This window comes from Sceloporus occidentalis, unplaced genomic scaffold (genome assembly GCF_023333645.1).
Source record: "Sceloporus occidentalis isolate IW3139 unplaced genomic scaffold, rSceOcc1.0.p SCAF_417, whole genome shotgun sequence".
NCBI classification, from domain to species: Eukaryota; Metazoa; Chordata; class Lepidosauria; order Squamata; family Phrynosomatidae; genus Sceloporus; species Sceloporus occidentalis.
In genome coordinates this window covers 269,593-295,661 of record NW_028317397.1, presented here as the reverse complement: position 1 = coordinate 295,661, position 26,069 = coordinate 269,593, and the positions used below count along the sequence as shown (strand labels likewise).

Below are 26,069 nucleotides of genomic sequence, written 5' to 3'. Positions count from 1 at the left end.
AAGGAAGGGAGGTAGGGAGGGGACAGGGACGTAGCCAAGGGGGGGTTCTTGGGGTCCAGACTCCCCCCCTTCCGTTTGATAAAATGAATGGTGTGTGCTGCTGCTGCGCCGCCGCACCCAAGCCCCAGTATAATGGTGGCACTTAGTCTGGACCCCCCTTCCCAAAATCCTGGCTACATCCCTGGAGGGGAGAAGATGAGGATCCCCTCTGAATCCCCAACATAAACCAGGAGCTCTGTGTGTAGAGTACCCATGCGCACATGCTGTTGCCTACTCACCTCCTCCACAGATTTGGGGAAGTTCTTGGTATCCACCTGCAAAATATTCCCAAGGAAGGGCAGCGGCCGGGGGCCTGGAGGGAGGCGGGGGCCCCCAGACCCATTTCGCCAGCCTGAAAGGAGAGAGGGGCAGGTAGGCCAGAGCAGGGGAGAAGAGCCCAGCAGCCCCCCAACTCACAAACACTGTAGGGCTCCATGGAAATGGCAGGAAGGGGGGCCCACTGGCCCCAGGAGTGAGGGGCAGCTACCCCACCAGCTGCCCAGTCAGGTCTTTTGAGGGGAGCCAGAGGGACTGTTGGGGCACACAGACAGCCTGAGGCTCACCCCGGGCATCACTAGGGGGCAGCCTAAGGGGGGGTGGCCCCACCGCTCCCCAAACATCTGCCTTTGGCCAGAAACAGTCTCTGGGGTTCACCTGCACCCCCTTAAAATGGTGGGAGAGATGGCGAGAGCGGGGCGAGGCTCGGCGGGAGGAGAAACAAGAGGCCTTTTAATATGCTTTTTAAAATATTAAATTTTAAATAAAAATAATTCTTTCAAATTCTTTTTCCGTTTTCTTTTAAAATATCACATCTAAGCAAATTTTCACTTTACGCACATGAAGACGTACATAGAATCCTAGAGTTGGAAGAGCCCCAAGAAGGGCCCTGGTCCAGTCCAGCTCCCTTCTTCTGCCATGCAGGAACTCTCAATCAAAGCAGCCCCATTGACAGATGGACATCCAGCCTCTGTTTAAAGACCTCCAAAGAAAGAGACTCCACTATTTTTCAAGGGAGTGTTCCTCTGTCAAACAGCCTTTACTGTCAGTAAGTTCATTCCTCCTAATGTTGAGCTGGAATCTCTTTTCTGGGAGCTTGCATCCATTGTTATGTGTTCTAGTCTCTGGAGCAGCAGAAAACAAGCTTGCTCCATCCTCCCCTTCAAATGCTTAAACAGGGCTCTCATATCACCTCTTAACCATCTCTTCTCCAGGCTAAACGCACCCAGCTCCCTAAACCACTACTCACAGACCTAAAAGGTCTTCCTAATGTTGAGCTGGAATCTCTTTTCCTGCAGTTTGCAACCATGGTTCTGTGTTCTAGTCTCTGGAACAGCAGAAAACAAGTTTGCTCCCTCCTCAATGTGACATCCCTTTAAGTATTTAAACAGGGCTCTCGTATCACTTCTCTTCTCCAGAAAGTCCACAAAGCATGAGGTCTGGATCTCTCATCAACCAACCCCAGGCTAAACAGACCCAGATCTCTAAGTCTCTCCTCTCGGGGCTTTGTGGTTTCCAGACCCTTCACCATTTTGGTGACCCTCCTCTGGACACATGGCTCCAGCTTCTCAACCTCCCTTTTGAATTGCGATGCCCAGAACTGGACACAGGATAATTCCAGCTGAGGCCTGACCAAGGTAGAATGGAATAGCATTGCGTTTAGGCTGCGCACATGATATTGAAATTTAAAGGTATAATTTTAAAGTGGTTGGTTGTTTATATTATGTTGCCGTAACATATGGTGATCGATGGGTATTCAGATGTACAAGTAACGTGGGTTCAAAGCACATGAAGAAGGGCTCTGGGTGGCATGGGGTGGGAGGAGGAAGAGGAGGCCAATGGGGGGTGGAGGGCAACCCTGGGGGGGGGGGGACACTGGGCTCCCAGTATCAACAACAGCCCCCTCACATGCATCCCCCCCCCAGTCAGACCAAAGAGAGAAGGGGGGCACAGGCCCTGACCCCCCAGGCCTCCTGCCCCTCTTCTAGTGCCCCGCCCCCTGGGCATAGTCCAGAAATCCAGGGGTCTATGTGGAACCAATGCCCTCCTTCCCTCCTTTTGGGGAGGGGGACCAGGGTTCACTTGGACCAAGAAGTAAGCCAACCTTGCAGGGACAGCACTGGCAGGACCTTGGGCACGGCAGCTGGTCAAAGGAGTCTGTGCAGAGCAGGAGGTGGGAAGGGAGCAGCTATAGCTCTTGGGGGGCAAAGGGGGGTGAGGGGGAAATCCAGAGAGGGAGAGAGAGAGAGAGAGAGAGAGAGAGGCGGGGGGGGGGGTTCCGTCTCACCTTGGTGCACCAGAGCCGTGGTTGCCCTCCTTGCCCGCTGCATCCTCAGTCCCAACTAGGTCCCAGGCGGCTGGGAGCGGCTCCTGGGTGGGAGGCAAAGGGCCCTCAGGGTCTGTAGGTCAGCAGCCTTTGCTGGTGGCCAGGTGCCCCCCTTCCCCCTATCCAGGCCCAATGCTGCCTTTCTGGTTCCTGCATCAGCTGAGCAATCTCTGCAGGAATCCTGGCAATGCTGCCTCCCATATTACCTGCCAGACCAGCTCCAGTCCTGAGTGAATTGGACAAAGGGATCCAGAGTGGGGTTGGGTGGGTGAGGAGGCCTAAAATCTGGCCGAAATCACTGGGGGACGGGGGGCGGTGCAGTGTCCCCCTTTTCTGGCCTAGAGAGGTGGTGGGGGTCTCCTTCTCTGGGCATCCCCAAAAGAGGCTGGTCCATCATAGGCAGGGGGGGGCTAGTTGGATCCAAAGGCCCCTGGGGACCCCCTCTAAGTCTCCTGTGTTGCTGCCCCTTATGCCTCGGTTGCTCAGAGGGGCCCAGGATTTGTGGGGTGCCTCTGCCTCTTTGCTGCTGTGATGCACAGGCCACACATGGGCCCCTTCTTGCTCTGCAGCTTGGTCTCCAGGCTGTTTATGTGCAGAAATGCAGCTCCGTCCGAAAAAACCCACTTTAGGACCTTGTGTACCTGGACTGAGAAAGGTTTATGCTGGGAAGGAAGGAGGGAGGGAAAGCTCAGGCCACAGAAGAGGCGCTTGCATTTAGCACTGGGCAAGGACCCTGCAGCAACTCCAGTTTAGAGAATGACCCCAAGTGGTTCTGTTCCTTTTTGCCTTTCTTTCCTGGAGAGAGACAATGTGTCCTTCTCCAGTCCTTTGGCACCTCATCTATGCTCCAAGATTCCTCAAAAATGACGGCAAAGTATTCAGAGAACACACCACCAAGTTCCTTGCAGTGGTTTCCAACCTGTGGGTCGGGACCCCTTCAGGGGTCAAATGACCCTTTCACAGGGGTTGCCTAAGGCCATTGGAAAACACATATTTGCACATAGCAATGAAAATAATTGAGGCAGCAGCGTCTTCCACTGTCTAACAACAATTAGTGGCAGTCCTACAAAACAAGGCAGCTAAATTGTTTTGCTAAAGACCTCTGATCTGGTGTAACTCCCTTAAAGCTTTTTAAAAAATATATTGTTAAACACTACATAGAATATACAAAATCAACGACATCTCATCATACGTAAATCTACCTACATATATACGAATAACTATTCTTACATTTTATTTTAAAGACCTATCTACAATAAACTATTATCTTAAAAATCATAGTTAAGTCTTTATAATTCCTGAATTCAGCCTACTTTCTTATCTTATCTATCCCATCACATATTCCCCCTTGTTCCCATTTCCTTCCTTCCTTCCTTCCCTTCATTTCATTCTCTCTTCTCCTTCTTCCATTCCTTTCTTCTCTCATCCATTCTTCCCAATTCATTTTAATTTCTTCTCTTCTAAACCCGGCCTTTCCTTCTTAACCTCACTTACACTAATATTCTTTTACTTAATTTTCTCCCTTAAACTCCCTTAAAGCTGACCACCAAGGGGCACAAAGCCCCCATGAGAACGGAAGGTCAGAGGCCAAGAAACTTGGAGCAGCCACCCTGGCGGTCACTTCCTCCCTTCCTTTGTGGCTGGCCACTTCAGCAACCAATGAGTTCTCCTTAAGAATTCTGTGGGGATGTGGGTTGTTATCCTTCCAGCCCCCTCCTTCCCCAACACACCAGGAGGCAACGCCGCCCCCTCGCACTCGGCCCATGCGGAGGGCAAAGGGGTCCTTCTGCCTCCTGTCTGTCCCCCAACGGTCACTCACTCCCCTCTGGAGCCACTAAACATCTTCACAGCATAAGCCACCTCTCACACTCAGAGCTCTTCCCAAAGGCCAACACTGGACTGGCACTCTGTGGGGCATCTGCTTACCAAAGGGGTGGGGTGGGGTGGGGGGCTGAACAACAACAAGAAATTCATGGGGAGTTTTTAAACTGTAAGAGCCAGTCTTTTATTCACAACATTTCTCTTGCAAAACACTTGTATGGGTACAGCACCCAAACAATCCAATGTAGGTTCAAAAGGAATCTCCCCCCTCTCCATCTACATGCTGGTGGCGTCCAGCAGCCAGGCAAGGTGTTTCCAAGTTTCCTGTCCTGTGGTGGGACGGGGGGTTGTGCATGTGCCTCGCCACTTCTGGAGGGGTGGTGCACCATCTGGTTGCCACAGGGGTCCTCCGTCAAGCAGGACTTGTGGGGGCGGAGGAGGGACTCCACAGGAAGCCCCAAGCCAAAAAGAGGAGACAGAGGAGGGTCCACATGAGTGACTGTGTGTGAGAAAGAGTAACGCACTTGCCCCCACTCCTGGTCATGGAAAGGCTGGGCCCAGCAGAGTGTCTTTGGCTGGCCATACTCCTTTCCTCCAAGGGCGGCCAGCGTCCTCCGTCCCATCAAGAAAAGCTCCATCCCTCCACAAACTGCCCATCCCTGGAGGGCAGGGGATGGATGCTGCGGGGCCACAGCAGAGGAAGGACTGGCCCATGCCCTCAGTCCTCCTGGGCAAAGTCAAAGGGTTCAAATGCTTGGCGGAAGTCTTGGGCAGCCGCCGCTTCCTCCTCCCGCCCGGCCTGGCAGCTCCGCCAATCGGCCCGGGCGGGCATCCTCAGAATGGCCTCACTGGCCAGCACCTCTCTGGAGGAAAGTGGGTGTTGGGGGAGGGAGACAAGGCAGGGGTCAGTCACACAGACCCCAACTCTCCCCAAAGGCTTCCTGGCTGGGCATCCCACCTCCCCCGCAAAGGGACATGGCTGATGATGTGTTGGGAAGACAAGGTGGACAGGTGGGAAGGCAGTGCCTGAAAGCCCAAGGGGGAAAGTGGAGAGCCAAAGACCATGGGAGGGGAAGGGAGGAGATGAGCCCCCCACCCCACACAACTCTTCCACCCTCACAGCCAGGCACTCTCTGCCACAGGGCTGGGAGCAGAGGGTATCTATTCCCCAGATAAACAAACTCCACACAAACTGAATGGCAAACCTTCCGAACTGCAGGGGGAAGTTCTTCCCAATCCGATGGAAGAGCTTCTCTCCGTTATCCAGCTCCACATAAAAATATGGTGTCCCTGGCTGAACAATCTGCAGAAACAAAATAAGGAGGCCTATTTCTATGGTTGAGAATTCCCTCCAGTTCACCCGAAAAGGGCTGGAGGGCAGTGAGAAGGTGAACAAGAACACCCCCCCTGGCCAGCCACATGGGCTTTATGTGGAGCAATCTCTGAGGTCTCACATCCACACACCCATACCGGAAGAGGAGGTGGTCCTGCTCTCTCTGACAGCCCCCCCCTCAAAAAAAGCTAAGGGAGCCCTGAAGGTGTGAGAGGAGAAGCGGAGAGGAGGGACTGGAAGGACCAGCCCCTCAGGGCAAGCTCAGGGGGCTTCCCTTGTTCCTACAGGACCGGGGTGGCCTGGGGGCTAAGGCACAAAGAGAGGACATCCGCCTCCACGCTTCCAATCCCTGCATGGGATCCCCCAGGATTAGGGATTCCTCCCAAGGATGGGTCTGAGGCACATACAGAGGGGGCAGGAAGCAGCAGAGGGTCTGATCAGCATGCTCTGCCCAGGGAACAGAGGACATGGGGCCTGAGGGGCCTCACTGGAACAGCCTCTGCCTGCAGAGCTGCTTTCCCCACATGGGTCCAAAGACCACCAGCCTGAACCACCCCCACCCCCCCGGACAGAAAGGCTGGGCTGGGCCAGAAGTGGGTCTAGCAAAGCCAGCTGCCCCCCATGACCCCTGACCAGGGCAGAGGAGTCCAGCAGCCCCCTGTCTGAAGGTGGCAGCCCAACCCAGGGCTTAGTAGGGGAAGTTCAGGAGGGTTGCTGCTTCAGCCAAAACAGTGAGAAAGGCAAATTCTTCTCTCTGCTCTTGGTGCCAGGGAGCATCTACAGAAACAGTTCCTCAGATCGGGCCACTGGGAACATAAGCAGAGCTGTGTGGGAAGGAGGCACCACTGAGAAGTATGCGATGGACAAAGAGGACCCTGACCAAGCACCCTTCTAAAAGGACTGCAGCGTGACTGGCTGTATGAAAAGCAAACAAAGGCAGGGGCTTTCCTGGTTGGGAGGTGCAGCTGCTAGTCACAAAACTGCAGGGAAGCCTTTGAGGGAGGGAAGGAGGGAGGAAGCTCCCCAGGGCCCAAACGTGGGGTGAAGGAAGCCAGATCGGCTCCTGCCACTGACCTGCTTAAGGGAAGAATGTTCCGGGATCTCTAGCAACTCGATCTGCTGTTCTTCGGCTTGGACGATGAAGGCTTCCTTAATGTCTTCTGTCAAACAGCTCTGCTGGGGGACTGGGACCACCTGGAGGGTGTTTTTGCAGCACTTGACAGTTAACAAAGGGGCACCAAAGCCATGGAGGCAAGTGAAAAGTTCTGCCTCGTTCCATCCTCCTCCCTCCGAAAGCCAAAAGCACATCACGGGGGCTGAAAACCCCTCAGCAAACCTCTTCATCATGGCAAAAGGCAAACACCTTGCTTGCAGGCTTAAACTTATGAACTTTTTTTTTTTGGGGGGGGGGACCAACATCACCACCCCCAAGGAAGGAAGGAAGGAAGGAAGGAAAATAATGCCTCCTCCCTGTAGGAGCAGAGCAACTGAGGAATCCTTTCTCTTCTGACCCTCAGTTTGCTCCCTCCCTGATGCTCTCTGTGGCAGCCAGGTGCCACCCAGACACTGCTTCTGGGTGGCCAAGGAGCAATGCCACAATTACACTGCCCCCACCCCAGAAAGACCCTGGCAGAAGCAGAGAACCAGTTTGCCTGGGAACAAAATGGGAAAGGGACAAGATGGGTGGAGGGTCCAGGGTCCTTCCATAACTGGCAGGCATTGGGGAGACTGTCTCCTCTCTGTCCCCTTTGCCAAGATCTGCCCAAGGAGAATAGAGAGGAATTGGGCAGCCAGAGCCACGCTGGCACCCAACCAGGAGCTGCCTCACCTGGAGCTGAAGGTGCTGACTCCGGTAGTTCCTCTCGTACACCACACACCTCTTCTCCCTGGCCCTGAAGAACTTCTGTAGGGCTGCCTTGTACTGGTTGACCTCTTCCACCACCTCCGAGGCCAGCTCCACCATTGACTGATAATGGCCAATGGGCAGAATGAGGACGTGGTCAGGGGTCAGGCCCCCTTTGGCCAGAGCCAAGTAGCACTGGGGGGAAAGAAACAAGGCAGTGCTCAGCCAGTCACCTTCCCCACAGCCCTCCCTGAGCCTACGGGAAAGCAGAGAACAGCAGTGAAGGGGCAAGGACATGGGATTAGACCCCTGTCTTTGGGAGGCTGCTGGCCTGGCTCCTGCTAGCCAGCTCACAAACATGAGGCCAAAAAGCAGGGCTCCTGAGACAATGATGGGATTCAGAGGCAGCATCAACGGATGACCCAAAGGGGAGAAGAGATCAGCTGACAGAAAGCCAGCCCTTTAAAGGGAGGAGAAGGAAATAGCCCTCAGGAGGGCCTCCTACCCTGACTGTGGATCAGGTCCAGGGAAGCTTTATTCCACCTGGACTGGAGGAGCTTGGGGCGCTGGACCTTCCTTCCACAGGGCCTTTTTGGGAGCCCAGAGAGGGGGTTCAGGGGCACCTCCCCCAACCCTAACCCTTCTGCACATTCTCCTTGAACCCTCAACAGCACAGTGCAGGAAAAGAGACTCACGTGGGTACCAATGCTGACCACCAGGTGCTTCTCCACTTCTGGGCTTGCCAGGCAAAACCAGCAGGCAGCTGTCGGCAAGGCTTTGGGATGTAATAGCACATTGACATTATGTGGAGGGTGGTGGCAGGCCGAGCCAGGAGCATCTCCTCCCAAGAAGAAGGGGCTCCGGGGAAGCCCAGCCAGCACCTCTTCTCTTGGGTCCTGCCCTTTTGCAGGCACCATCAGCACCTCCTGCTCCTTCCTAGAGCCACCAAAGTCCCCACACAAAGGCCCCGCTTCTGCTTTCTCTTCTTCTTCCTCTTCTCTAAAGCCCAGGCAGGAGAGGTGCCCTGTCCACCCTTGTCTCCAGCCAGGGATTTCACCGCTTTCAACACACTGACCTCTTTTTTCTCAGGTCCCAGCCAGCCCAATACTGCCCATGGGCTACCAAGGAATCCAGTTCCCTTCCCTTTCTCCAGGAGAGATGGCGGGGGAGAGATCAACCTGTTCCCCTCCACTTTTGTCCACAACCCAGGAAGGCTTCTGGGCCCAACAAAACAGCTGCAGAAGCAAATCCAGAACCCTCCACCAGAGTGTCACTGCTCCGCAGCCCATGCCTCACTGAGACTGTCAAAGGCACCTTCCTCCCCAGGAGATCAGACTGGTACTCACAGGGTTTGCCTGGGGGCCGTTTGGCCTGTCGGCCTCCTCTCCCTCCTTCTCCTTGTCGCTTTCTGCTTTTGGGCTTGCTGCTCAAATCGAAGAAAAACTGGGAAACTGGCTCATCCCCCTGACCACATACAGGAAAATGGAAGGAAGGGGGAAAAGAAAGAAACGGAAGGGAAGGGAAGGGAAGGAAGGCCTCTAGTTAGAAGCATCTGCGGCACAGGGAATTTGCCTTTCTCACTGTTTTGGCTGAAGCAGCAACCCTTCTGAACAACCCATACTAAGCCCTGCTCCAAAGGGGCTGAAACATGACCCCAAAGAGCCCCAGAGCAAAGGGGAGAAGAAACACTGTAATGCAGAGCACGCTGGCTTCCATTTGGGCAGGGAGGCAGCCTGCTCATCAGGGTTTCTGAGGAAATCTACAAAACTATCCCAATGCAATGCAATGTTGAAAAAGAGCTCTTATTATTAGTTGCACAAAAAGAGGGCAGTGGTAGTGGGGCAGCACACACCTCTGGTCAAAAATCGTGCCCCAATTCCATGCTCTTTATGAGAGTCCTTTATGGAAGGTGTGAGGCATCTGATGAGTTTGTGTGATCAGAGAGAACAGTAGTCCACGCAAAGAATAACTGAAAATTCAAGGACCATTAATAGCCCTGGTGGCCCCCGCCCCACCTGCCTCCTTGCCTCTTCACCTGCTTGTATGCCTCCTGCACCTGCCAGCCTCCCCCCACCTCCCCCCACCCCTGGCAGGCAACCATGAGAAAGTCACAGAATTCCTCCACTTTGCACCAGCCCCTCTGCCAGAGAAAAGCAGAGCAGGCCTTCCTCTTGCACAGAAAGAGATGGCTTAGAAAAGAGATACGCACGTGACCAACAAGGACTTCAAGCAAGTAAGAAACTGAAAATGGGAGCATGAAGTAGGTCTTCCCTTACCCTCACCCCCCAGAAAGGCCCACTGTCCCATCACTCCCCCAGCACCAGCATCTCTGCTGCGAACTACAGTAATTGGGCAAGCGCTGCCCTCTTCGGGAAACCTCTGGACAGGCCAGGGCCAGAGCCAGGGTGGGCTGGGATCAGGCATGAGGCTAGAGAAGGGCCTGGTCTCAGCAGCCTCCTCACGCCTCCGGCTCATTTGCCACAAAAGGAAGAGTAGGATATCTCTTTGCTTTAAAAGCACTCTTTTGCCCTAAGGCCAAGGTATAGAAAACCAGTGTGCATTGTTAAATCCAAAGTATTTGAATGAAATTTTAAAATTTAGTTATGGTCATTAAATTGGATTAGGAGTGGACTATTTAGGTTTGAGAGTGTCTGAGTTTCATGGCTTTTGCTGTGTTTATCTCCTCTCCTGCCCCTTCATCTTATTCCAGTCTTTCTAACAACTTCTTACTCAGCTCTTAAAATTCTTGACTGTCTATTATGCCCAAGACCTGCGCCAAATGGCTGATGTTTTCTCTCAGTATAAGATCTTCCTCTGATCCAAGGCAGCTATCCCACAAGCTGCTCCAGAGTGCAGTTTGGGAGAGACCACTTTCCATGCTCCAATACCCTGAAGAAAGAAGGGCTTCCATAACTGAACAAGGGGGCCAGCGCAGACCCTCTCCCTGCCCTCTCCCCCCAGTACCTTTGCACCTGACAGCAAGTGGGCCCCAATCTCTCTGCCCCCAGGCTGCCGGTAGGGGTTCTCTGTGACATCTTGAGGTTGCTTGACCAGTTCTGCTGAATCCATGGAAGCCATTGGAAGGATGTTGAATGCATAGAGGTACTGGAAGAAAGTAAATATTACAAGAGAAGAGAATCCATGAAAGCAGCAGGATGGGATGCCCTTTCCTGCTGTCCCAAAGGACAAAAGAGAAGGGTCCATGTGTCCCGGAGGGGGAGGCAGGTGGCTGCTGGCTAGCTAGGGAAGAATAACCTTGCCAAGCACTGGAGGTGAGGACAGATGAGGGGAAGCGCTCACCTCCTGGGACCAAAGGGTAGGACTCCAAAATACTGATCCCAAAGCCAAGCCAACTCACAAATGCCAGTTCAAATCAGAGAGGTAATCAGGGAGAGCCCATTCTTACCTTCCTCTGCTCTGTATTCCCCACGTTGGCGAGAGCAATGAATCGGCTGACATGCTGGGCAGTCTCCTGGAGGACAACATGGTTTCTGCAGGAGGCAACCAAGATGCATTTTGCAAGGACTGCAAAACGACAACACATACCAAGGATCACACTGTGAGAAATCCAGACTGAGCTTGGCTTCCTCTGGCTATTCATTCAACTCCATGGCAACAGAAATCAAAGGAACGTCCTCTAAAACTCTCTCCACATCTCAGGACTACTTTTCAGCAGTGGAGGGGACAGAGAAGCGGGGTGGCAGCTTGGAACAGTTGGTACAGTAAGCAGATATTAGAATCCCATGAACCTCGAGAAATCAGGCTGTCAACCAGGCCAGGCCTACAGGAAAATCTAGACACTAAAAGCTCCCAATTGTGGAAATGTCTGTCTCTGTGAAATTCTGCAATTGTCGTTGCCAGAACCAAGGGTGGCTCCTCCATTCCATTTTGACCCCAGTAGTTTGTCACATGAACCAAGATGGCAGCCTACCTGTGTCATCAGGGGCTAGCCTGAAGATAGAGCGCCCTCCCTCCATAACTGTCATTGGTGAGGGAGAGAATAGGCTGGCCCGGCTCCACCAGGGCTAGCCTGAAGAAGAAGAGCCCTCCCTTCAGTCCATCTGCCTTGGTCCAGGCCTCAGAGGAAGCAAAGAACTACTGGACCTGATCCCCTCCCCCCCTCACCATTCCCTTCTCCTTTTGTGTCATGTCTTTTAGATTGTAAGCCTGAGGGCAGGGAACCGTCTATTATCCCCTCTGTTGTAAACCGCTCGGATTCCCAGTGATTGGGCGGTATATAAATAAATAAATAAATCCTATTATTATTGTGCAAAGTTTCCTACGAATGGCAAAAACAATCTACCCCTTTCACTGAGATGCCCATTAATGTTTCCCTTACACTCTGTGTGCCTGATCCCACCCCACCTTCCAGATGCCCCAAGTCATGCATGGCTCTGGAAAAATTCAGCTTCCAGGAGTTCCAGGATGGCTAGGACAGGATGAGAGGAGGTCCAGAGAAGGGCCACAGGTGGATGCATTGCCCCCACAGTGAGGGCAGAGGCTGCCCCAAAGCAGCACAGGGATGCTCTCCTCTCTGGGCCACTGAGGAAGATGCATGAGACACAAAAAATGGGAGCAAGGGGCTGCTCTTGGACTATCTCCTTTCTTTTGGGCAGAGAAGGGCTCCAAGGAGAAAGAGCTAGTCTTGCCAATGTCCCCTCCTTCTGCATTAAGGTATGCCAGTTGGCATGGTTTGGTGGGAACAAAATTCCACTCGCATTCCAACATTCTACGCACCTGTAAGGGAGCCTTTCGTAATATACCTTCTGCAAGGCAGCAAAGTGGTACCTTGGCTTTAGGCTTGTAGCTAAAAGAGAGACCAGTTCCGAGCCACATGTCTTGCTGTTGACAACTCCCTGTGAGAAAAACCAAAGACACGTGTACAAGACTTCCCTTCTGTGTTTCTGAGAAGTTAAGGAAAAGGCAGGGACAGAGTGCCAGGCGACAGCTCCCTGGTCCCCAAAAACTCCAGGTGAGAGAGAAAGATGCCCATTAAGCTCCAAGCCTGACTAGAATTCACTGGAAGAAAGCAAGCTAGCAAGCCAGCCCAGAACACCAGACACTTGTGAACAACAGAGAACATTATATTTCAGGTAAAGTATCCAGTTTTATGAAACACAACTAGACAACCTTCCCACTGAACACTGAGCTGCAAGTGAACATCTACTGCTAGTCACAGTCGGCCAGAAGCACCATTCCTCATCTGGCTAACCCTCTGCCCTATGTGCCTGGCTCCCTGCCTGGGTCTTTGGAGAGGGAATCATAGAATATATGGGGAAATATTCAGCTTCTCAGGGCTCAAAATTCTGGGCACACATAAGGACACCTCCCCAGACTTCAGAACTGCCCTCCTGAAGAAGCTACTAAAGAGCCATGGTGGCACAATGGTTAAATACCTGTCCTACAGCCACTCACTCACAAACCACAATACCAGCCAAGGGCTCCGGGTCGACTCAGCCTGGCATCCTTCCATAGGTTGCTAAAATGAGCCCCCAGCTTGTTGGGGGCAATTAACTTACAGTTTGTAAACCACTTCGAGCAGTGATCCCCAAACTGTGCCTTTTAAGAGATTTTGGACTTCACCCCCCAGAAGACTCGGTCATGTTGGGCAATAGTCTGGAATTCTGCGGGCTGAAGTCCAAAATCAAAAAATTTGGGGACCACTGGCTTAAAATATTGATAAGTGGTACAGAAACATACTTGCTATTACTACTTGCCCACCTCATCCCCTGGGAAGTCCCAGGCCACATCTAAGGCATCATCAGATAACCAGAGCAGGAGAAGCTTTGCAGAGCACGGCACAAGAGCCCAGCTCCACCCTTCCCCTCTAGGCTAAACACTCACAGGGTCATTTCCAAAAGTCTCAATGCCTTTGGGCCAAGGAGAGGTCAGCAAGATGTCCACACCTCTGAATTTGGAAGTGGAGAGCAAGGAGGCCTTAAGGTCAGCCACGTCCTGGGCGCTGAAGCAGTGGGCTGGAGCTGGCTCCTGCCTGGACTCGGTCCCACTCAGGTAGGCAATTTGCAACCCAGAGGCTCCACTGAAGATGCCTTTGCGCCCTACACACAAGGAAACAGAAAACACAAGCGGTGAATGCCCCAGAGCCCTGGGCAACTGGACCCTTGATCTCAGAGAGAGAAGGGGTCGAGCAGGAAGGCAGCCTTTCTCCAGCCCACGGAAGATACTGAGGAAGGGATAAAGAGGAGGGAGGGAGCTATGGTCCTCCCTGTCAGATGGCCTGGAACCAGGTGGGTGGTACTGGTGCTTGATGAAGAGTCCAAGGAAGCACCAGACCTCTTCAGGAACAGCCTGGGGATGCAGGACCAGGAGGGCCCTGGGTGGGAAGCGGCCTGGAACACTGCTTCTGGCAGCCCCTCCTGGTCTCTCCAGCAGGAGCCTGAGGAGCAAATCTTGCCCCCAAACCTCCCTCTAAGCAATGGGCAGGGGCACCCCTCTCCCTCCAGCCTGAAGGTCCTTCACAAAACCAAAGAAACAATCCTGGTTAATGCATGGCAGAATGGGCATAGGCTGGGTAGCCCTTCTGGCCTCCTCCAGGTCTTGGCTTCTAAGCAGCTGCAGCCACATAACTGACAAAACCCCCACCGTGATGGTTTGAAGACAAAAGAGAGAACTTGCACAACCCCCCTGCCCCCCAGGCATCCAAGAGCAGCAGCTTAGGAGTCCCTTCTTCTCCGCACTTGGGACCCCCAGGCAGCCCCACCGAACCCCACAAGCGGGGGCTGCCTGCTCTCCAGGGAAACCCTGCCCTGTGCTTTTGGTTCCAGGGCTTCCATCTCACCCAAGTAAGTGATGTTCTCAGCCAGCTCACACCCACCGGCATCCGGGAAATAGTGTGCCGTTTCATGGTTGTTGGCACCCAAGACGTACGTCTGTATCGGAGCTGCGGGAGACAGAGGCCAGCCTGCGTGAGGGCCAGAGAGGAAGGCTCTGCCCAAACGCCTTTCCAAAGGGAGAGATGTAGGCCCAGCTCTATTGGGCCTGGCCTGGACCGAGAAGCAGGGCCCTCTCTCCAATCTGCCTGCCCTGGTCCAGGCCTCAGAGGAAGAGAAGAAATGCTGGACCCGATCCCCTTCCCCACCCATCTTCTATTTAAGCCTGAGGGCAGAGAACCGTCTCATTAACCGCCTGAGAACCTTTGTGGCTGAAGAGTGGGGTATCAATGCTGTAAATAAGCGAACCGCTGCCCTTTCCTGTCTGGCTGGAGGGAAGAAGGCCTTTGAAACGCATGGCTCTTCTGGAAGGCAATCCCTGCCAAAGACCTTCAGAGCCAGGCTCTTCCCGGAGCAGCAGCGGAGGAGCCTGTGCTCTCTGCCAAGGGCCTTCCGCCAGGCAGGTACCACCAGAGGGGCTTTGGGGGCGGTTCTGGTCTGCCCCCGACTCACCCTTCTTGGTGCCCCTCCGGAAGTCCTCCCAGTCGGAGGACGGGTCGCCAGCAGAGCCAAAGAAGTTGCCCACGCAGAGCAGCAGCTGCAGGGAGAGAGGGAGGAGGAGGAGGGTGAGTGAGTGAGTGAGTGGGAGACCCCTTCCCCTCCCTGCCTTTCCCTTTCCCTTCCACTCTCTTTCCCTTCCCTTCCCTGTCCTTCCTCTTCTCTTCCCTGCCCCTTCTCCTTCCCTTCCCTGCCTTTCCGTTCCACTCTCTTTCCCTTCCCTTCCCTGTCCTTCCTCTCCTCTTCCCTGCCCCTTCTCCTTCCCTTCCCTGCCTTTCCCTTCCACTCTCTTTCCCTTCCCTTCCCTGTCCTCCCTCTCCTCTTCCTTGCCCCTTCTCCTTCCCTTCCCTGCCTTTCCCTTCCACTCTCTTTCCCTTCCCTTTCCTGTCCTCCCTCTCCTCTTCCCTGCCCCTTCTCCTTCCCTTCCCTGCCTTTCCCTTCCACTTTCTTTCCCTTCCCTGCCCCTTCTCCTTCCCTGCCTTTCCCTTCCACTCTCTTTCCCTTCCCTTCCCTGTCCTTCCTCTCCTCTTCCCTGCCCCTTCTCCTTCCCTTCCTTTCCCTTCCACTCTCTTTCCCTTCCCTTTCCTGTCCTCCCTCTCCTCTTCCCGGCCCCTTATCCTTCCCTTCCCTTCCTTTCCCTTCCACTCTCTTTCCCTTCCCTGTCCTTCCTCTCCTCTTCCCTGCCCCTTCTCCTTCCCTTCCTTTCCCTTCCACTCTCTTTCCCTTCCCTGTCCTTCCTCTCTTCTTCCCTGCCCCTTCTCCTTCCCTTCCCTGCCTTTCCCTTCCACTCTCTTTCCCTTCCCTGTCCTTCCTCTCCTCTTCCCTGCCCCTTCTCCTTCCCTTCCTTTCCCTTCCACTCTCTTTCCCTTCCCTGTCCTTCCTCTCTTCTTCCCTGCCCCTTCTCCTTCCCTTCCCTGCCTTTCCCTTCCACTCTCTTTCCCTTCCCTGTCCTTCCTCTCCTCTTCCCTGCCCCTTCTCCTTCCCTTCCCTTCCTTTCCCTTCCACTCTCTTTCCCTTCCCTTCCCTGTCCTTCCTCTCCTCTTCCCTGCCCCTTCTCCTTCCCTTCCTTTCCCTTCCACTCTCTTTCCCTTCCCTGTCCTTCCTCTCCTCTTCCCTGCCCCTTCTCCTTCCCTTCCCTGCCTTTCCCTTCCACTCTCTTTCCTTTCCCTTCCCTGTCCTTCCTCTCCTCTTCCCTGCCCCTTCTCCTTCCCTTCCTTTCCCTTCCACTCTCTTTCCCTTCCCTGTCCTTCCTCTCTTCTTCCCTGCCCCTTCTCCTTCCCTTCCCTGCCTTTCCCTTCCACTCTCTTTCCCTTCCCTGTCCTTCCTCTCCTCTTCCCTGCCCCTTCTCCTTCCCTTCCTTTCCCTTCCACTCTCTTTCCCTTCCCTGTCCTTCCTCTCTTCTTCCCTGCCCCTTCTCCTTCCCTTCCCTGCCTTTCCCTTCCACTCTCTTTCCCTTCCCTGTCCTTCCTCTCCTCTTCCCTGCCCCTTCTCCTTCCCTTCCCTTCCTTTCCCTTCCACTCTCTTTCCCTTCCCTTCCCTGTCCTTCCTCTCCTCTTCCCTGCCCCTTCTCCTTCCCTTCCTTTCCCTTCCACTCTCTTTCCCTTCCCTTCCCTGTCCTCCCTCTCCTCTTCCCTGCCCCTTCTCCTTCCCTTCCCTGCCTTTCCCTTCCACTCTCTTTCCCTTCCCTGTCCTTCCTCTCCTCTTCCCTGCCCCTTCTCCTTCCCTTCCTTTCCCTTCCACTCTCTTTCCCTTCCCTTTCCTGTCATCCCTCTCCTCTTCCCTGCCCCTTCTCCTTCCCTTCCTTTCCCTTCCACTCTCTTTCCCTTCCCTGTCCTTCCTCTCCTCTTCCCTGCGCCTTCTCCTTCCCTTCCTCTCCTCTTCCCTGCCCCTTCTCCTTCCCTTCCCTGCCTTTCCCTTCCACTCTCTTTCCTTTCCCTTCCCTGTCCTTCCTCTCCTCTTCCCTGCCCCTTCTCCTTCCCTTCCTTTCCCTTCCACTCTCTTTCCCTTCCCTGTCCTTCCTCTCTTCTTCCCTGCCCCTTCTCCCTCCCTTCCCTGCCTTTCCCTTCCACTCTCTTTCCCTTCCCTGTCCTTCCTCTCCTCTTCCCTGCCCCTTCTCCTTCCCTGCCTTTCCCTTCCACTCTCTTTCCTTTCCCTTCCCTGTCCTTCCTCTCCTCTTCCCTGCCCCTTCTCCTTCCCTTCCTTTCCCTTCCACTCTCTTTCCCTTCCCTGTCCTTCCTCTCTTCTTCCCTGCCCCTTCTCCTTCCCTTCCCTGCCTTTCCCTTCCACTCTCTTTCCCTTCCCTGTCCTTCCTCTCCTCTTCCCTGCCCCTTCTCCTTCCCTTCCTTTCCCTTCCACTCTCTTTCCCTTCCCTGTCCTTCCTCTCTTCTTCCCTGCCCCTTCTCCTTCCCTTCCCTGCCTTTCCCTTCCACTCTCTTTCCCTTCCCTGTCCTTCCTCTCCTCTTCCCTGCCCCTTCTCCTTCCCTTCCTTTCCCTTCCACTCTCTTTCCCTTCCCTGTCCTCCCTCTCCTCTTCCCTGCCCCTTCTCCTTCCCTTCCTTTCCCTTCCACTCTCTTTCCCTTCCCTGTCCTTCCTCTCCTCTTCCCTGCGCCTTCTCCTTCCCTTCCTCTCCTCTTCCCTGCCCCTTCTCCTTCCCTTCCTTTCCCTTCCACTCCCTTTCCCTTCCCTTGCTTTCTGTCCCCTTCCCTTCCCTTCCGGGGAGACCTACGTCGAAGGGCCCGCTCTTCTTCTGCGCTGCGCGGACGCGGGAGAAGAGGCAGCCCAGCCGGCCCTCGACGTCTCCGCTCGCCAGGCTGCGAAGACAGAAGGAGGGAGAGAGTGAAGGGGAGAGAGAGATGGCGGAGAGGCCCCCTTCCTCCGTTCCTCCTTCCTTTCCTTACAGGCGGAGGGGCTTCTCGGGCGGCGCCATCTTGGGACAGGAAGGAGGTCCGTCTCTTTGCCGCTCCTCCGGACGCCACTTCCGGTGCTGCGCCGGAAGTGGTCCGTGCCTGCCTGGGCCCGTGCCGGCGCCGCCTCCCTCTGCTTCGTTCCGCCCGCGGGAGGGAGGGAGGGAGGGAGGCGGAAGGATGGTCCCCGGCGGAGGCGGCGGCGGCTCCCGTTCCGGGGCTCCTGCGGGGCCTTCGGGGGCGGCGCTGGCGGCGCTGGCCCTGGCCTCGCTGTCGGTGCTTGGCCTGCTCTGGGCCTCCGTCCACCAGGTCCGGGAGGGACACCTGGCCCTCTACTACCGGTGAGGGAGGCAGGCAGGCAGCCAGGGAGCCAGGGAGGGAGCCAGGGAGGGATCCAGGGGCCCAGGAGCCCGTCCCCTCACTCCCCTCCTCCTCCTTCTGCTCCTCTTCAGCGGAGGAGCGCTGCTTCCCAGCCTCGGGGGCCCCGGCTTCCACGTCATGCTGCCCTTCGTCACCTCCTTCCGCGCGGTTCAGGTGAGAGGAAAGGGAAGGGAAGGGAAGGGCAAACGGGGCCCCGGGGTCCCGTGACCCACCCCCGGCCTCCTCTTGCTCTCCCTCCAGACGACGCTGCAGACGGACGAGGTGAAGAACGTGCCCTGCGGGACCAGGTACGTCCCCCAGAAGCATGGGACCTGGAGCTGGAAGGGACCCAGAAGGACCCGGCCCAAGCCCTCCTCCTCCTCCTCCTCCCGCCTCTGCCCAGAAGCAGCCTCCAAAGGAGGAGGCCTCCTCCAGGGCACCACCTTTGAGCCGGCGGCCCTTCCATCCGTCCGTCCGTCCGTCCGAGTGCCCAGGGTCCCTTGGCAGGGAGAGCAGGGGGCCGCAGGGACGGAGCAAGGCCCACCAAGTACAGCCAAGGCTCCCTCCTGCGCTGGGCTCTCCGCTGCCGGCCTTCTCCCTTGCGCTCCCTTGCCTCCTGGGCAGAAAGCCCAGGAAGGCCTTGGTAGGACAGTGGCCCCTGGCCCCCTCCTCCAGCCCAGCCCCACTGGCCCCTCTTCCCGCCGCCTCCCTCTGCCTGGGACAGGGCAGGAAGCCTGGCAAGACCACAGACGGACACCCAGGGAGACGGCCAGAGGCTGCCCGGAGCCTTCCAGGGCAATGCGGAAACAGCCACAGGGCAGGCTGTTCGGCCCACTCTGGACACCAGCCGCGTTGATGGAGCATAGGGTTGGCTCCGAGGGAAGGGTCCCAGCATTGGCCCCTGCTGGGATGACCGGTCCCCAATGGCCATCCCAACGGGAGGAAGGGGGTTGAGGAGGGCAGTGGCCCTCTCTCTCAGGTGGATGGCCTGGGGCTGATCCTTAGGGTCTTCTCTGGCTGCATGTCACACCACCCCTGTCTTTGGCCTTCTGAGGAATGCACCTGGCTCTGGAGGCTCTGAACTTGCTTGAGAAGCCCCTAGCTGCTATAGCAAAACAAGCAGCACACCAGGCACAGGGGCCTCTAGGGAACACAATCTCATAGCGGCGGTCTCCCATGGTCTTGGGTCCTGAACCCCTGAAGTGGCTCTTGTGCCTGAAGGCCTGGAGCAAACATCTGCATCCCAGCTGGTCCTTCTTTCTCTGGCAGTTCTCTCTCTCTTGCTCTCTTGTACTTTTCCTCTCCCTCTCCTTGGACCCAGTTTAGTCTTCCCTGGTCTGTATCTAAGAGGCCCTGCCAGGTAGTAGCAATCTCAAAATCAGCAACTTCATATACACAATGCAGCAATAATTTCATGTCGTTAATAGTTTTTTAAAATAGCAAAACGTCAAAGTGTAGAAACATGCCTCTAATACGCTTGGTTTGGACACTTGTGATCGTACCTGCATGCTAAAGCCCTAAGAAATGTGCATCAGATCGTGACACTTTTGGGGTGATTTTTGCCCCAGGCTGCCTCTTGCTGACCTCTTAGTGATCAAGGGAAGGAAAGGGAGGGACCTCTGGGACAGCCTATAGATTATTTACACCCTGCCTTTCTCCCAGGAGAATCCAACTGCACGACTCTATGATTCTGTGATTCTATGATTCTGTATAAGGGACTCAAGCTCACCTTCTTTTTCCTTCTTGCAGCGGTGGTGTCATGATCTACATCGATCGGATCGAGGTGGTGAATATGTTATCGCCACACGCAGGTACCTCACCTTTCTCTCTAGCTGGAAGCAGGTCTTCTCCAAGGGTTGGGTGGGAAGGAGACAGAAAGTGCACAGAGAGGGTGCTGGGGGGGATCTGGCATTGTAGGGGGAGAGGGGCTGGAGTGCCTGCAGTGGAGTCTGTGGGGTGGGGGCTGCCTGCAGGGACTCCTGCCAGAGAGCGCTGGAAGTGGCTGCCTGTGGGGGGAGGCCCAGAGAGGCTGCAGCCATGCAGGAGAGAGGTGGCTGCCATGGGGAGCGCAGAGGGTCTTGAGCTCTGCCCCCGCCCTCCCAAGTCAGTAAATGGCTCAGCTCTGGAGCCTAGGAACCGCCAGGTGGGTGAATTGGAATGATGTTCCTCCAAGGCTCCTTTTGATTCCCCCATTTCTAGTTTATGACATTGTGCGGAATTACACTGCGGACTACGACAAAGCCCTCATCTTCAACAAAATCCACCATGAGCTCAACCAGTTCTGCAGTGCCCACACCCTCCAGGAGGTCTACATCGAGCTCTTCGGTAAGCAGGACCCTGCCTCGGCCGTGCTGCTCCCCACAAGGCGAGGCATGACAGATGCTGTGGGTCCGGGACCCTTGAGGTCATGCAGCCAAGCCCCAGCTCAAGGCAATGCAACCTCCTCCCTCTGTGTGGTCACGATGGGGCTCCCCCCTCACTTTCCCCGCCAGGCCGCCTGTTCCACTGCCAAGCTCTGAGGAAGCCAAGGCCCTCAAGCTATCCAGTCTTGGCTTCCCTGCCTTTTCCCAGGCAGTGCTGCTGCCTGGGAACAGGTTGGTGCCCCTCAAGCAGCAATGGCACCTCCACAGAGACCCTCACAAAGAAGGGAGTTGGGATGGCATCCCGGGTGAGGGCTTTAGGCAGATACAGTTGCTCCTTTGCTGGAAGACCTCCAGATTCTGCCTGGCACAGCAGTCCCTGAAAGAGGCTTCCCAGACAGACAAGACAGGGCTGTCTTAGGAGACCATCAGCTAGGCAGAGCAGCTACCCCTCCCCTGTAGTCATTAGGGCAGCTGCCAGACCAAGATGGTGTACTTCCTCCCCATGTGACACTCCCCCCATATCTTCTCTCCTGACCTCAGATCAGATTGATGAGAACCTGAAGCAGGCGCTGCAGCAGGACCTGAACACGATGGCCCCGGGCCTCACCATCCAGGTGGGGCGGCTGCTGCTCCCATTCCTCCCCCCCCCCCCACTGTTGGGTCACCTGAGTTGGGAACTGCAAATGGTGCGGTGGGAGTATGAGAGAAAAGGGGCCAAACAAGCAGGCCCAGGATGCACCCTCTGCGGATTGTGCTGGGTTTGACCTGAGCAGGTGGCTCTCCTGTTGTTTGATGTTGTCGTGTGCCTTCAAGTTCTTTCCAACTTCAGGCGATCCTATCATGGGCCCTTCTTGGCAAGTTTCTTCAGAGAAGGTTTGCCATTTGCCATCCTCTGAGGCTGAGAGGGTGATTTGCCCAAGGTCACCCAGTGGATTTACATGGCTGAGTTGGGATCTGAACCCTGTCCTCCAGAGTCACAGGGGCAGCAAGAGCTGAAGAGGCAGTGCTCCCATTTTCCTCCTCTGAGACTTCTCCCCTTGTTGCTTTTGCACAGAAGTCAGGAGCTCCCAGGCAGGAGAGAGAGGAGGGTCCCTTTTCGGATCTTGAAGGGCACAGTTGTCTTCCTGCTGCTCTGGCTACTCTCTGCCCCTCAGGGCTGCCCCAGAAGTGTAGGGAGGACCTGTGAGTCGAGATGGAGGGGAGGCAGCAAGGAGCAGAGGGTGCAAGAGCAGGGGGATAGAGGAATCCCATTTCCAGGAGAGGTGGGTTGAGCAGCGGGAAGCCCTTTTCCAGAACTGTGCGCTTGGGGGGGTGCCCCTTGACCCAGAGCATCCTCCTTTCTCCTTCACAGGCCGTTCGTGTAACGAAGCCCAAAATCCCCGAGGCCATCCGAAGAAATTTTGAACTTGTGTGAGTACTTATAGAGCTTCTCGGGAGAGCCCTGCCGAAGGATTGGTGCCCACGAAGCCTCTCCATCCTGCAGGATTCAGGCACAGCTCCCTCCACTCCCCTTCCTCTTCTCCAGGAACAGCACCCCCCCCCCCCCCGTTTGCAGCCATGCTCTGGGGCAGTGGGGCTGCTGTGCTCCAGGGGGAGCCTGGGAAAGAGGAGTATGGAGGTCCTGGCTGGAAAGGGTCAGGAGGGAGGCAGGGTGAGCACAGAGTTTCCTAACGCCTCCTAGCCATTCTCCCCCTGTCAGCTCATCTTTCTGGCAGAGATTGGGGCAGGCAGGCAGTCTGGGGTGGGGGAGACATGAGGGCATGTTTATGAGAAGAGCCTGGGAGGGAGCAGAACCACTGTAAGATGGGGCTTAGTGTTGGTTCAGGCATTGTCCCCAGCCCTCCCTTCAGCCTTGGACACTGGCAGGGGACCATAGAAGTAGCAACCCAGCTGCATCTGGAGGAGCTCCTGCATCACAATAATTTGAAAGAGAACTCTGGGGGGTTAAAAGGGGAAGAAAGGCCAAACAGACAAAAGCCAGTGGAACTCTTGGCAAGACAATGTCAAGGCCAGGCAGAGCCAGGTTCAAAAGGTGCCCCAGAGAAACCTTTTCTTCTTTGCTCCGCAGGGAGGCAGAGAAAACAAAGCTCCTGATAGCAGCTCAGAAGCAGAGAGTGGTGGAGAAGGAGGCCGAAACAGAGCGGCGAAAGGCCATAATAGGTAAATGCCCCCCCCCCCCCCAGCAGCCCCTTCAGTGGACCCTTACCATCTCTGGGGAAGAGACTTCCTTCCTGCGGCAAGTGGGAAGGCTAGCACAGCAGAAGCCCTCCATCTTTCGAGCCTTCGGATGACATACAGCCCCATGAGGGGATGATGGGATGTCTTGCTCCATTGGGATGGGGGTGATGGACTGAGCCGTCCCATGGGACCCACCCAGACCAATAGGCGCCAGGTTCCTGGCTTGCTTTTGGCCTGACTGGCCTTGTGGGGCAGGAGGTTAGAGCAGATGACCTTTGGGGTCCCTCCTATGACTCTTCTCCAACCGCAGAAGCTGAGAAGGCAGCGCAAGTGGCCAAGATTCAGTTCCGGCAGAAGGTCAGGAAGTCCTTGACGCAGAAGCACATCTCTGAGCTGGAAGGTAGCCCAAAGCGCGGGTGTGATAGCGTGTGTGAGCACTTATGGTCATTGATTCCACCTCACAAAGGGGTTTGTAAAGCAGGAGAGCAGCAGCCCAGATGACAGAAGGAGCCAGAGAGACTGCCTCTCCACGAAGGACCTTTTAGCTTAGAAGAGTGGCAGGTGGGGCAAAACAGCCATGAGGAACATGGGGCCTGCCCCCATCATGAGATCAGGACTCAATGAACTCCCCTCCCCGCACGGTGAGAAGGAGGGAAGGGCTCACAACAGAGTTAAACCCTGGAACTCACTGCCCCAAGTTGTAGGTGTTACTTCTCCTCCCTGGCTTGAACATGGATGGTTTTTGGAGGGGAAAGTGGCTTGAAAGAGAGGCTTGCCAAGGGCTGCCAAGCAGGATGTTTCTCTTTACAAGCCAGAGGGTGCTGCGTTGTCCATGGCTGCTGGTGGAGTGGGGCAGAGCAGATAGCTGCCCACTGTAAGAAAGGAGGCTGGCACAGAGCCCCCCTCCCCACAGTTGAGGTCTCTGAGGGCTCAGGCCTCCCCAGACCTTCCTGCCAGGGCTGAGCCCCCTCTGCCTCGTGGCCAGAGGCCACACCACCCTCCATGCTTCGGGGTTTGAAAGGGGGCCAGCTGGGACCCTCCGTCTTTGCAGAGGCATCCCAAATGTGTAGGGCTTGGAGTAAAGCGGAATGGACCTCCTGGGCAGGGGGAGATGACAGGATATAAATCAAATAAATACATCCATAAATCTGCTCCTGAAGAAGGGTGGGCAAGGGCTTGGGCCCCAAACGGGCACCTCCCCCCATTCACCGCTGCCCTTGGAACTCAGGCCTTCCTTTCTGCTCTCTTAGACGCAGCTTTCTTGGCGAGGGCAAAGGCAAAGGCGGATGCAGACTTCTACGCAGCAGAGAAGGCCGCCCACTCAAACAAGGTAGGTTTTGCTTCTGCCCCAGCTGTTTGAGTGGGGAGGGGTTTGGCCGTTCTTGGCCTGGCAGCTGAAGAGAGTGGGCTCCCTCTTCTGAAGCCTCCTAGCCTCCCGAATGCTAGTCTCAGGGCTCCTCTCTTCCCTCCTGGCAGCTCAAGCTCACGCCGGCCTACCTGGAGCTGATGAAATACCGGGCCATCACCACCAACAGCAAGCTCTACTTCGGGGGCAACCTCCCTGCCGGCCTCTTCCTGGGCCCCTCTTCCTGTGCCTTTGGGCCCACCGTTGCCAGAGTGGCCAGAGAAGCCCACTGCCTCTCAAAAGCAGCAGCAGGCAGACTGCACCTCCGGGCCCCCGCCAGCACTGCCTGACCGTGCGTGGCCCTTGTCCATCTTTGGGCTGGCGTGGGAGTATGGCCAGTCCTCCTCCTCAGATTGCCTTATTCAGGGACAAAGAGCAGCCAAACACTTTCAGCAGCAGCAGAGTCCACAGGGGTATGTGGTCCCTGTTTCTCCTCCCTCTCCCTCCTCACCGGGACAGGGATTGTGAACCACTCAGAGGGCAGAGCCACCATTGCCATCTCTGGCTGCCCCCCATGCAGCAAACCCCGCCTCACCAAGGGGGCATGCAGGCCACCCCCTCCCACCCTACGCTTCTGCTCAAAGTCCCCAGAAGCCATTTTCACTGCCTGGGAAGAAGTGGGTTGCTCAGCCCTGGGGTTTTGACTTGTGGAAGGGGGAACCTTCCTCCTCTTCCCTTGGCAGGAGCAATCCATGAGGAGCGCAGGGCAGGGACAGCACAGCCTAGCTCCCCCCAAACCTTCCTGCTAGTGATGTTTTCACAGGGGGGCTTCTGCTGCTGCCCCACTGCCTCCAGGTAGCTGGAGGGCAATTTAATGCAGGGATTGACTAGGACCCTTCTCCTTTGCAGAGGCACCCCCCCCTCCCGAGTGTGCCGCCTTGGTGTCTGTGGGGTCAGGGGTGGTTCCTAGAACCGGACCCAGGGCGGCTATGGTGCCCCGTGTGCAGATGGGGCTGAATAAGCCCTCAGTTCTTGCTGGGCGTGCACACTCAATATATCTGAGCCACTGGTTGCTCAGCTGCCAAAATGGGAAATGATTTTTGTCACACACTCAACTGGAAATGGATGGCACTGCTGCGGCGTAACTGAGCAACGTTGCCGTAATTGACTGGAAATTATTTCTCTGCAATGGGTTTTATAAAAGCTTGTATCTGAAATTCTATATATGCAAAATATCAATCTTTGGAATAAGGGAAAATAAATCTATTTTCATAGCCCTTCCTTGAGTGACAGTGTCTGCCCACTGTTGGACCACCTTCTTCCCTTCCATGTAATGCTTTTGAAATCAGCATTCCCTGCGTGTGAAGTCGAAGACTTTCATAGCCAATATCCATAGTATTTTGTGGGTTTTTTGGGCTATGTGGGCATATTCTGGAAGAGTTTATGTCTGACGTTTCGCCTGCATGTGTGGCTGCCATCTTCAGAGAAGGATTTGAATGTGCCAGGTACAGATTCTGGCAAAAGGTCAGGAATAAACTCTTCGAGAACATGGCCATATAGCCTGAAAAACCCACAAAAACCTTCCCTGGATGCTTTCAACCAGCCAGTCCCAACCAGAGCAGGATTTATGCTCTGATTTAACAGAAGCAGAGGCCTGCCTAGTCCACTGCGATTAAGTCAACTCAGCCCTTCTGCCTGATGGCGCTCAGGAATGGAGATGGCAGTTTTCCAGCACTTCCATCAGCCTCCCCAGTGGTGATGCATGATGGCAATGGGAGATGCGTCTGCATCTGGAAGACCAAAAGTCTCCACCTGGAAATTCAAGAGTGATCTTAACAGGGCCACAAGCTGGCCTTTCTTCATCGACTGATTAAACAGGGGTTTCTTTTTCTTCACCGAAGTGCCATCTCAGGGTACCTGGAAGTCCTGCCAGTCTCCTGGCTGGGCCAGGGTCTCGGGTGACCTTCTGTCCACAGGGCAGCTTAGGGAGCTCCTCTCATGCCAGCAGTAGACTGGACACAGGTGGGCAGGCTTGACAGGGGTGGCACCCTGATGTCTTGCCTTGACCCTTCAGTGTGCCTGCCTTAAGAAGGACCCACTCTCTGCAGGCAGG

General features: G+C 55.4%; 3 protein-coding genes across 4 annotated transcripts in view; 1 reads left to right on the top strand and 2 right to left on the bottom strand.

Annotated features, from left to right (window-relative positions):
* The window catches only part of LOC149272803 (cytochrome P450 2H1-like), a 28,421-nt gene extending 26,021 nt beyond the window's left edge, over window positions 1-2,400 (bottom strand). The window contains exons 1-2 of the mRNA XM_089506715.1: window positions 2,324-2,400; window positions 279-391 (exon numbers count right to left, since the gene is read on the bottom strand). Of these exons, the coding sequence (XP_089362841.1) occupies window positions 279-391; window positions 2,324-2,366 (156 nt within the window). The 5' untranslated portion in view covers window positions 2,367-2,400. The remainder of the gene's footprint in view (window positions 1-278; window positions 392-2,323) is intronic.
* Window positions 2,401-4,342: 1,942 nt separating this feature from the next.
* Window positions 4,343-17,762, bottom strand: LOC149272802 (pre-mRNA splicing factor CWF19L1-like). Of its 2 annotated transcripts, XM_089506709.1 has the most exons (14): window positions 17,705-17,762; window positions 17,533-17,617; window positions 14,763-14,847; window positions 14,159-14,260; window positions 13,204-13,418; window positions 12,097-12,215; window positions 10,766-10,850; window positions 10,324-10,464; window positions 8,706-8,823; window positions 8,055-8,134; window positions 7,345-7,554; window positions 6,591-6,710; window positions 5,389-5,486; window positions 4,343-5,046 (listed from the first exon to the last, which is right to left on the bottom strand). In XM_089506709.1, exons 1-14 carry the CDS (start codon window positions 17,731-17,733, stop codon window positions 4,902-4,904), a joined length of 1,632 nt encoding a protein of 543 aa, XP_089362835.1. In that variant the 5' UTR covers window positions 17,734-17,762; the 3' UTR covers window positions 4,343-4,901. The 2 variants fall into 2 exon arrangements, with proteins under 2 accessions (XP_089362835.1, XP_089362836.1); XM_089506710.1 differs by lacking the exon at window positions 17,533-17,617 and having other exon boundaries at window positions 17,705-17,726.
* Window positions 17,763-17,890: 128 nt separating this feature from the next.
* Window positions 17,891-25,233, top strand: LOC149272801 (erlin-1-like). Its single transcript, XM_089506729.1, has 11 exons — window positions 17,891-18,051; window positions 18,163-18,244; window positions 18,332-18,378; window positions 19,820-19,881; window positions 20,270-20,395; window positions 20,974-21,047; window positions 21,785-21,843; window positions 22,502-22,593; window positions 22,922-23,011; window positions 23,862-23,941; window positions 24,088-25,233. Exons 1-11 carry the CDS (start codon window positions 17,891-17,893, stop codon window positions 24,304-24,306), a joined length of 1,092 nt encoding a protein of 363 aa, XP_089362855.1. The 3' UTR covers window positions 24,307-25,233.
* Window positions 25,234-26,069: the final 836 nt, after the last annotated feature.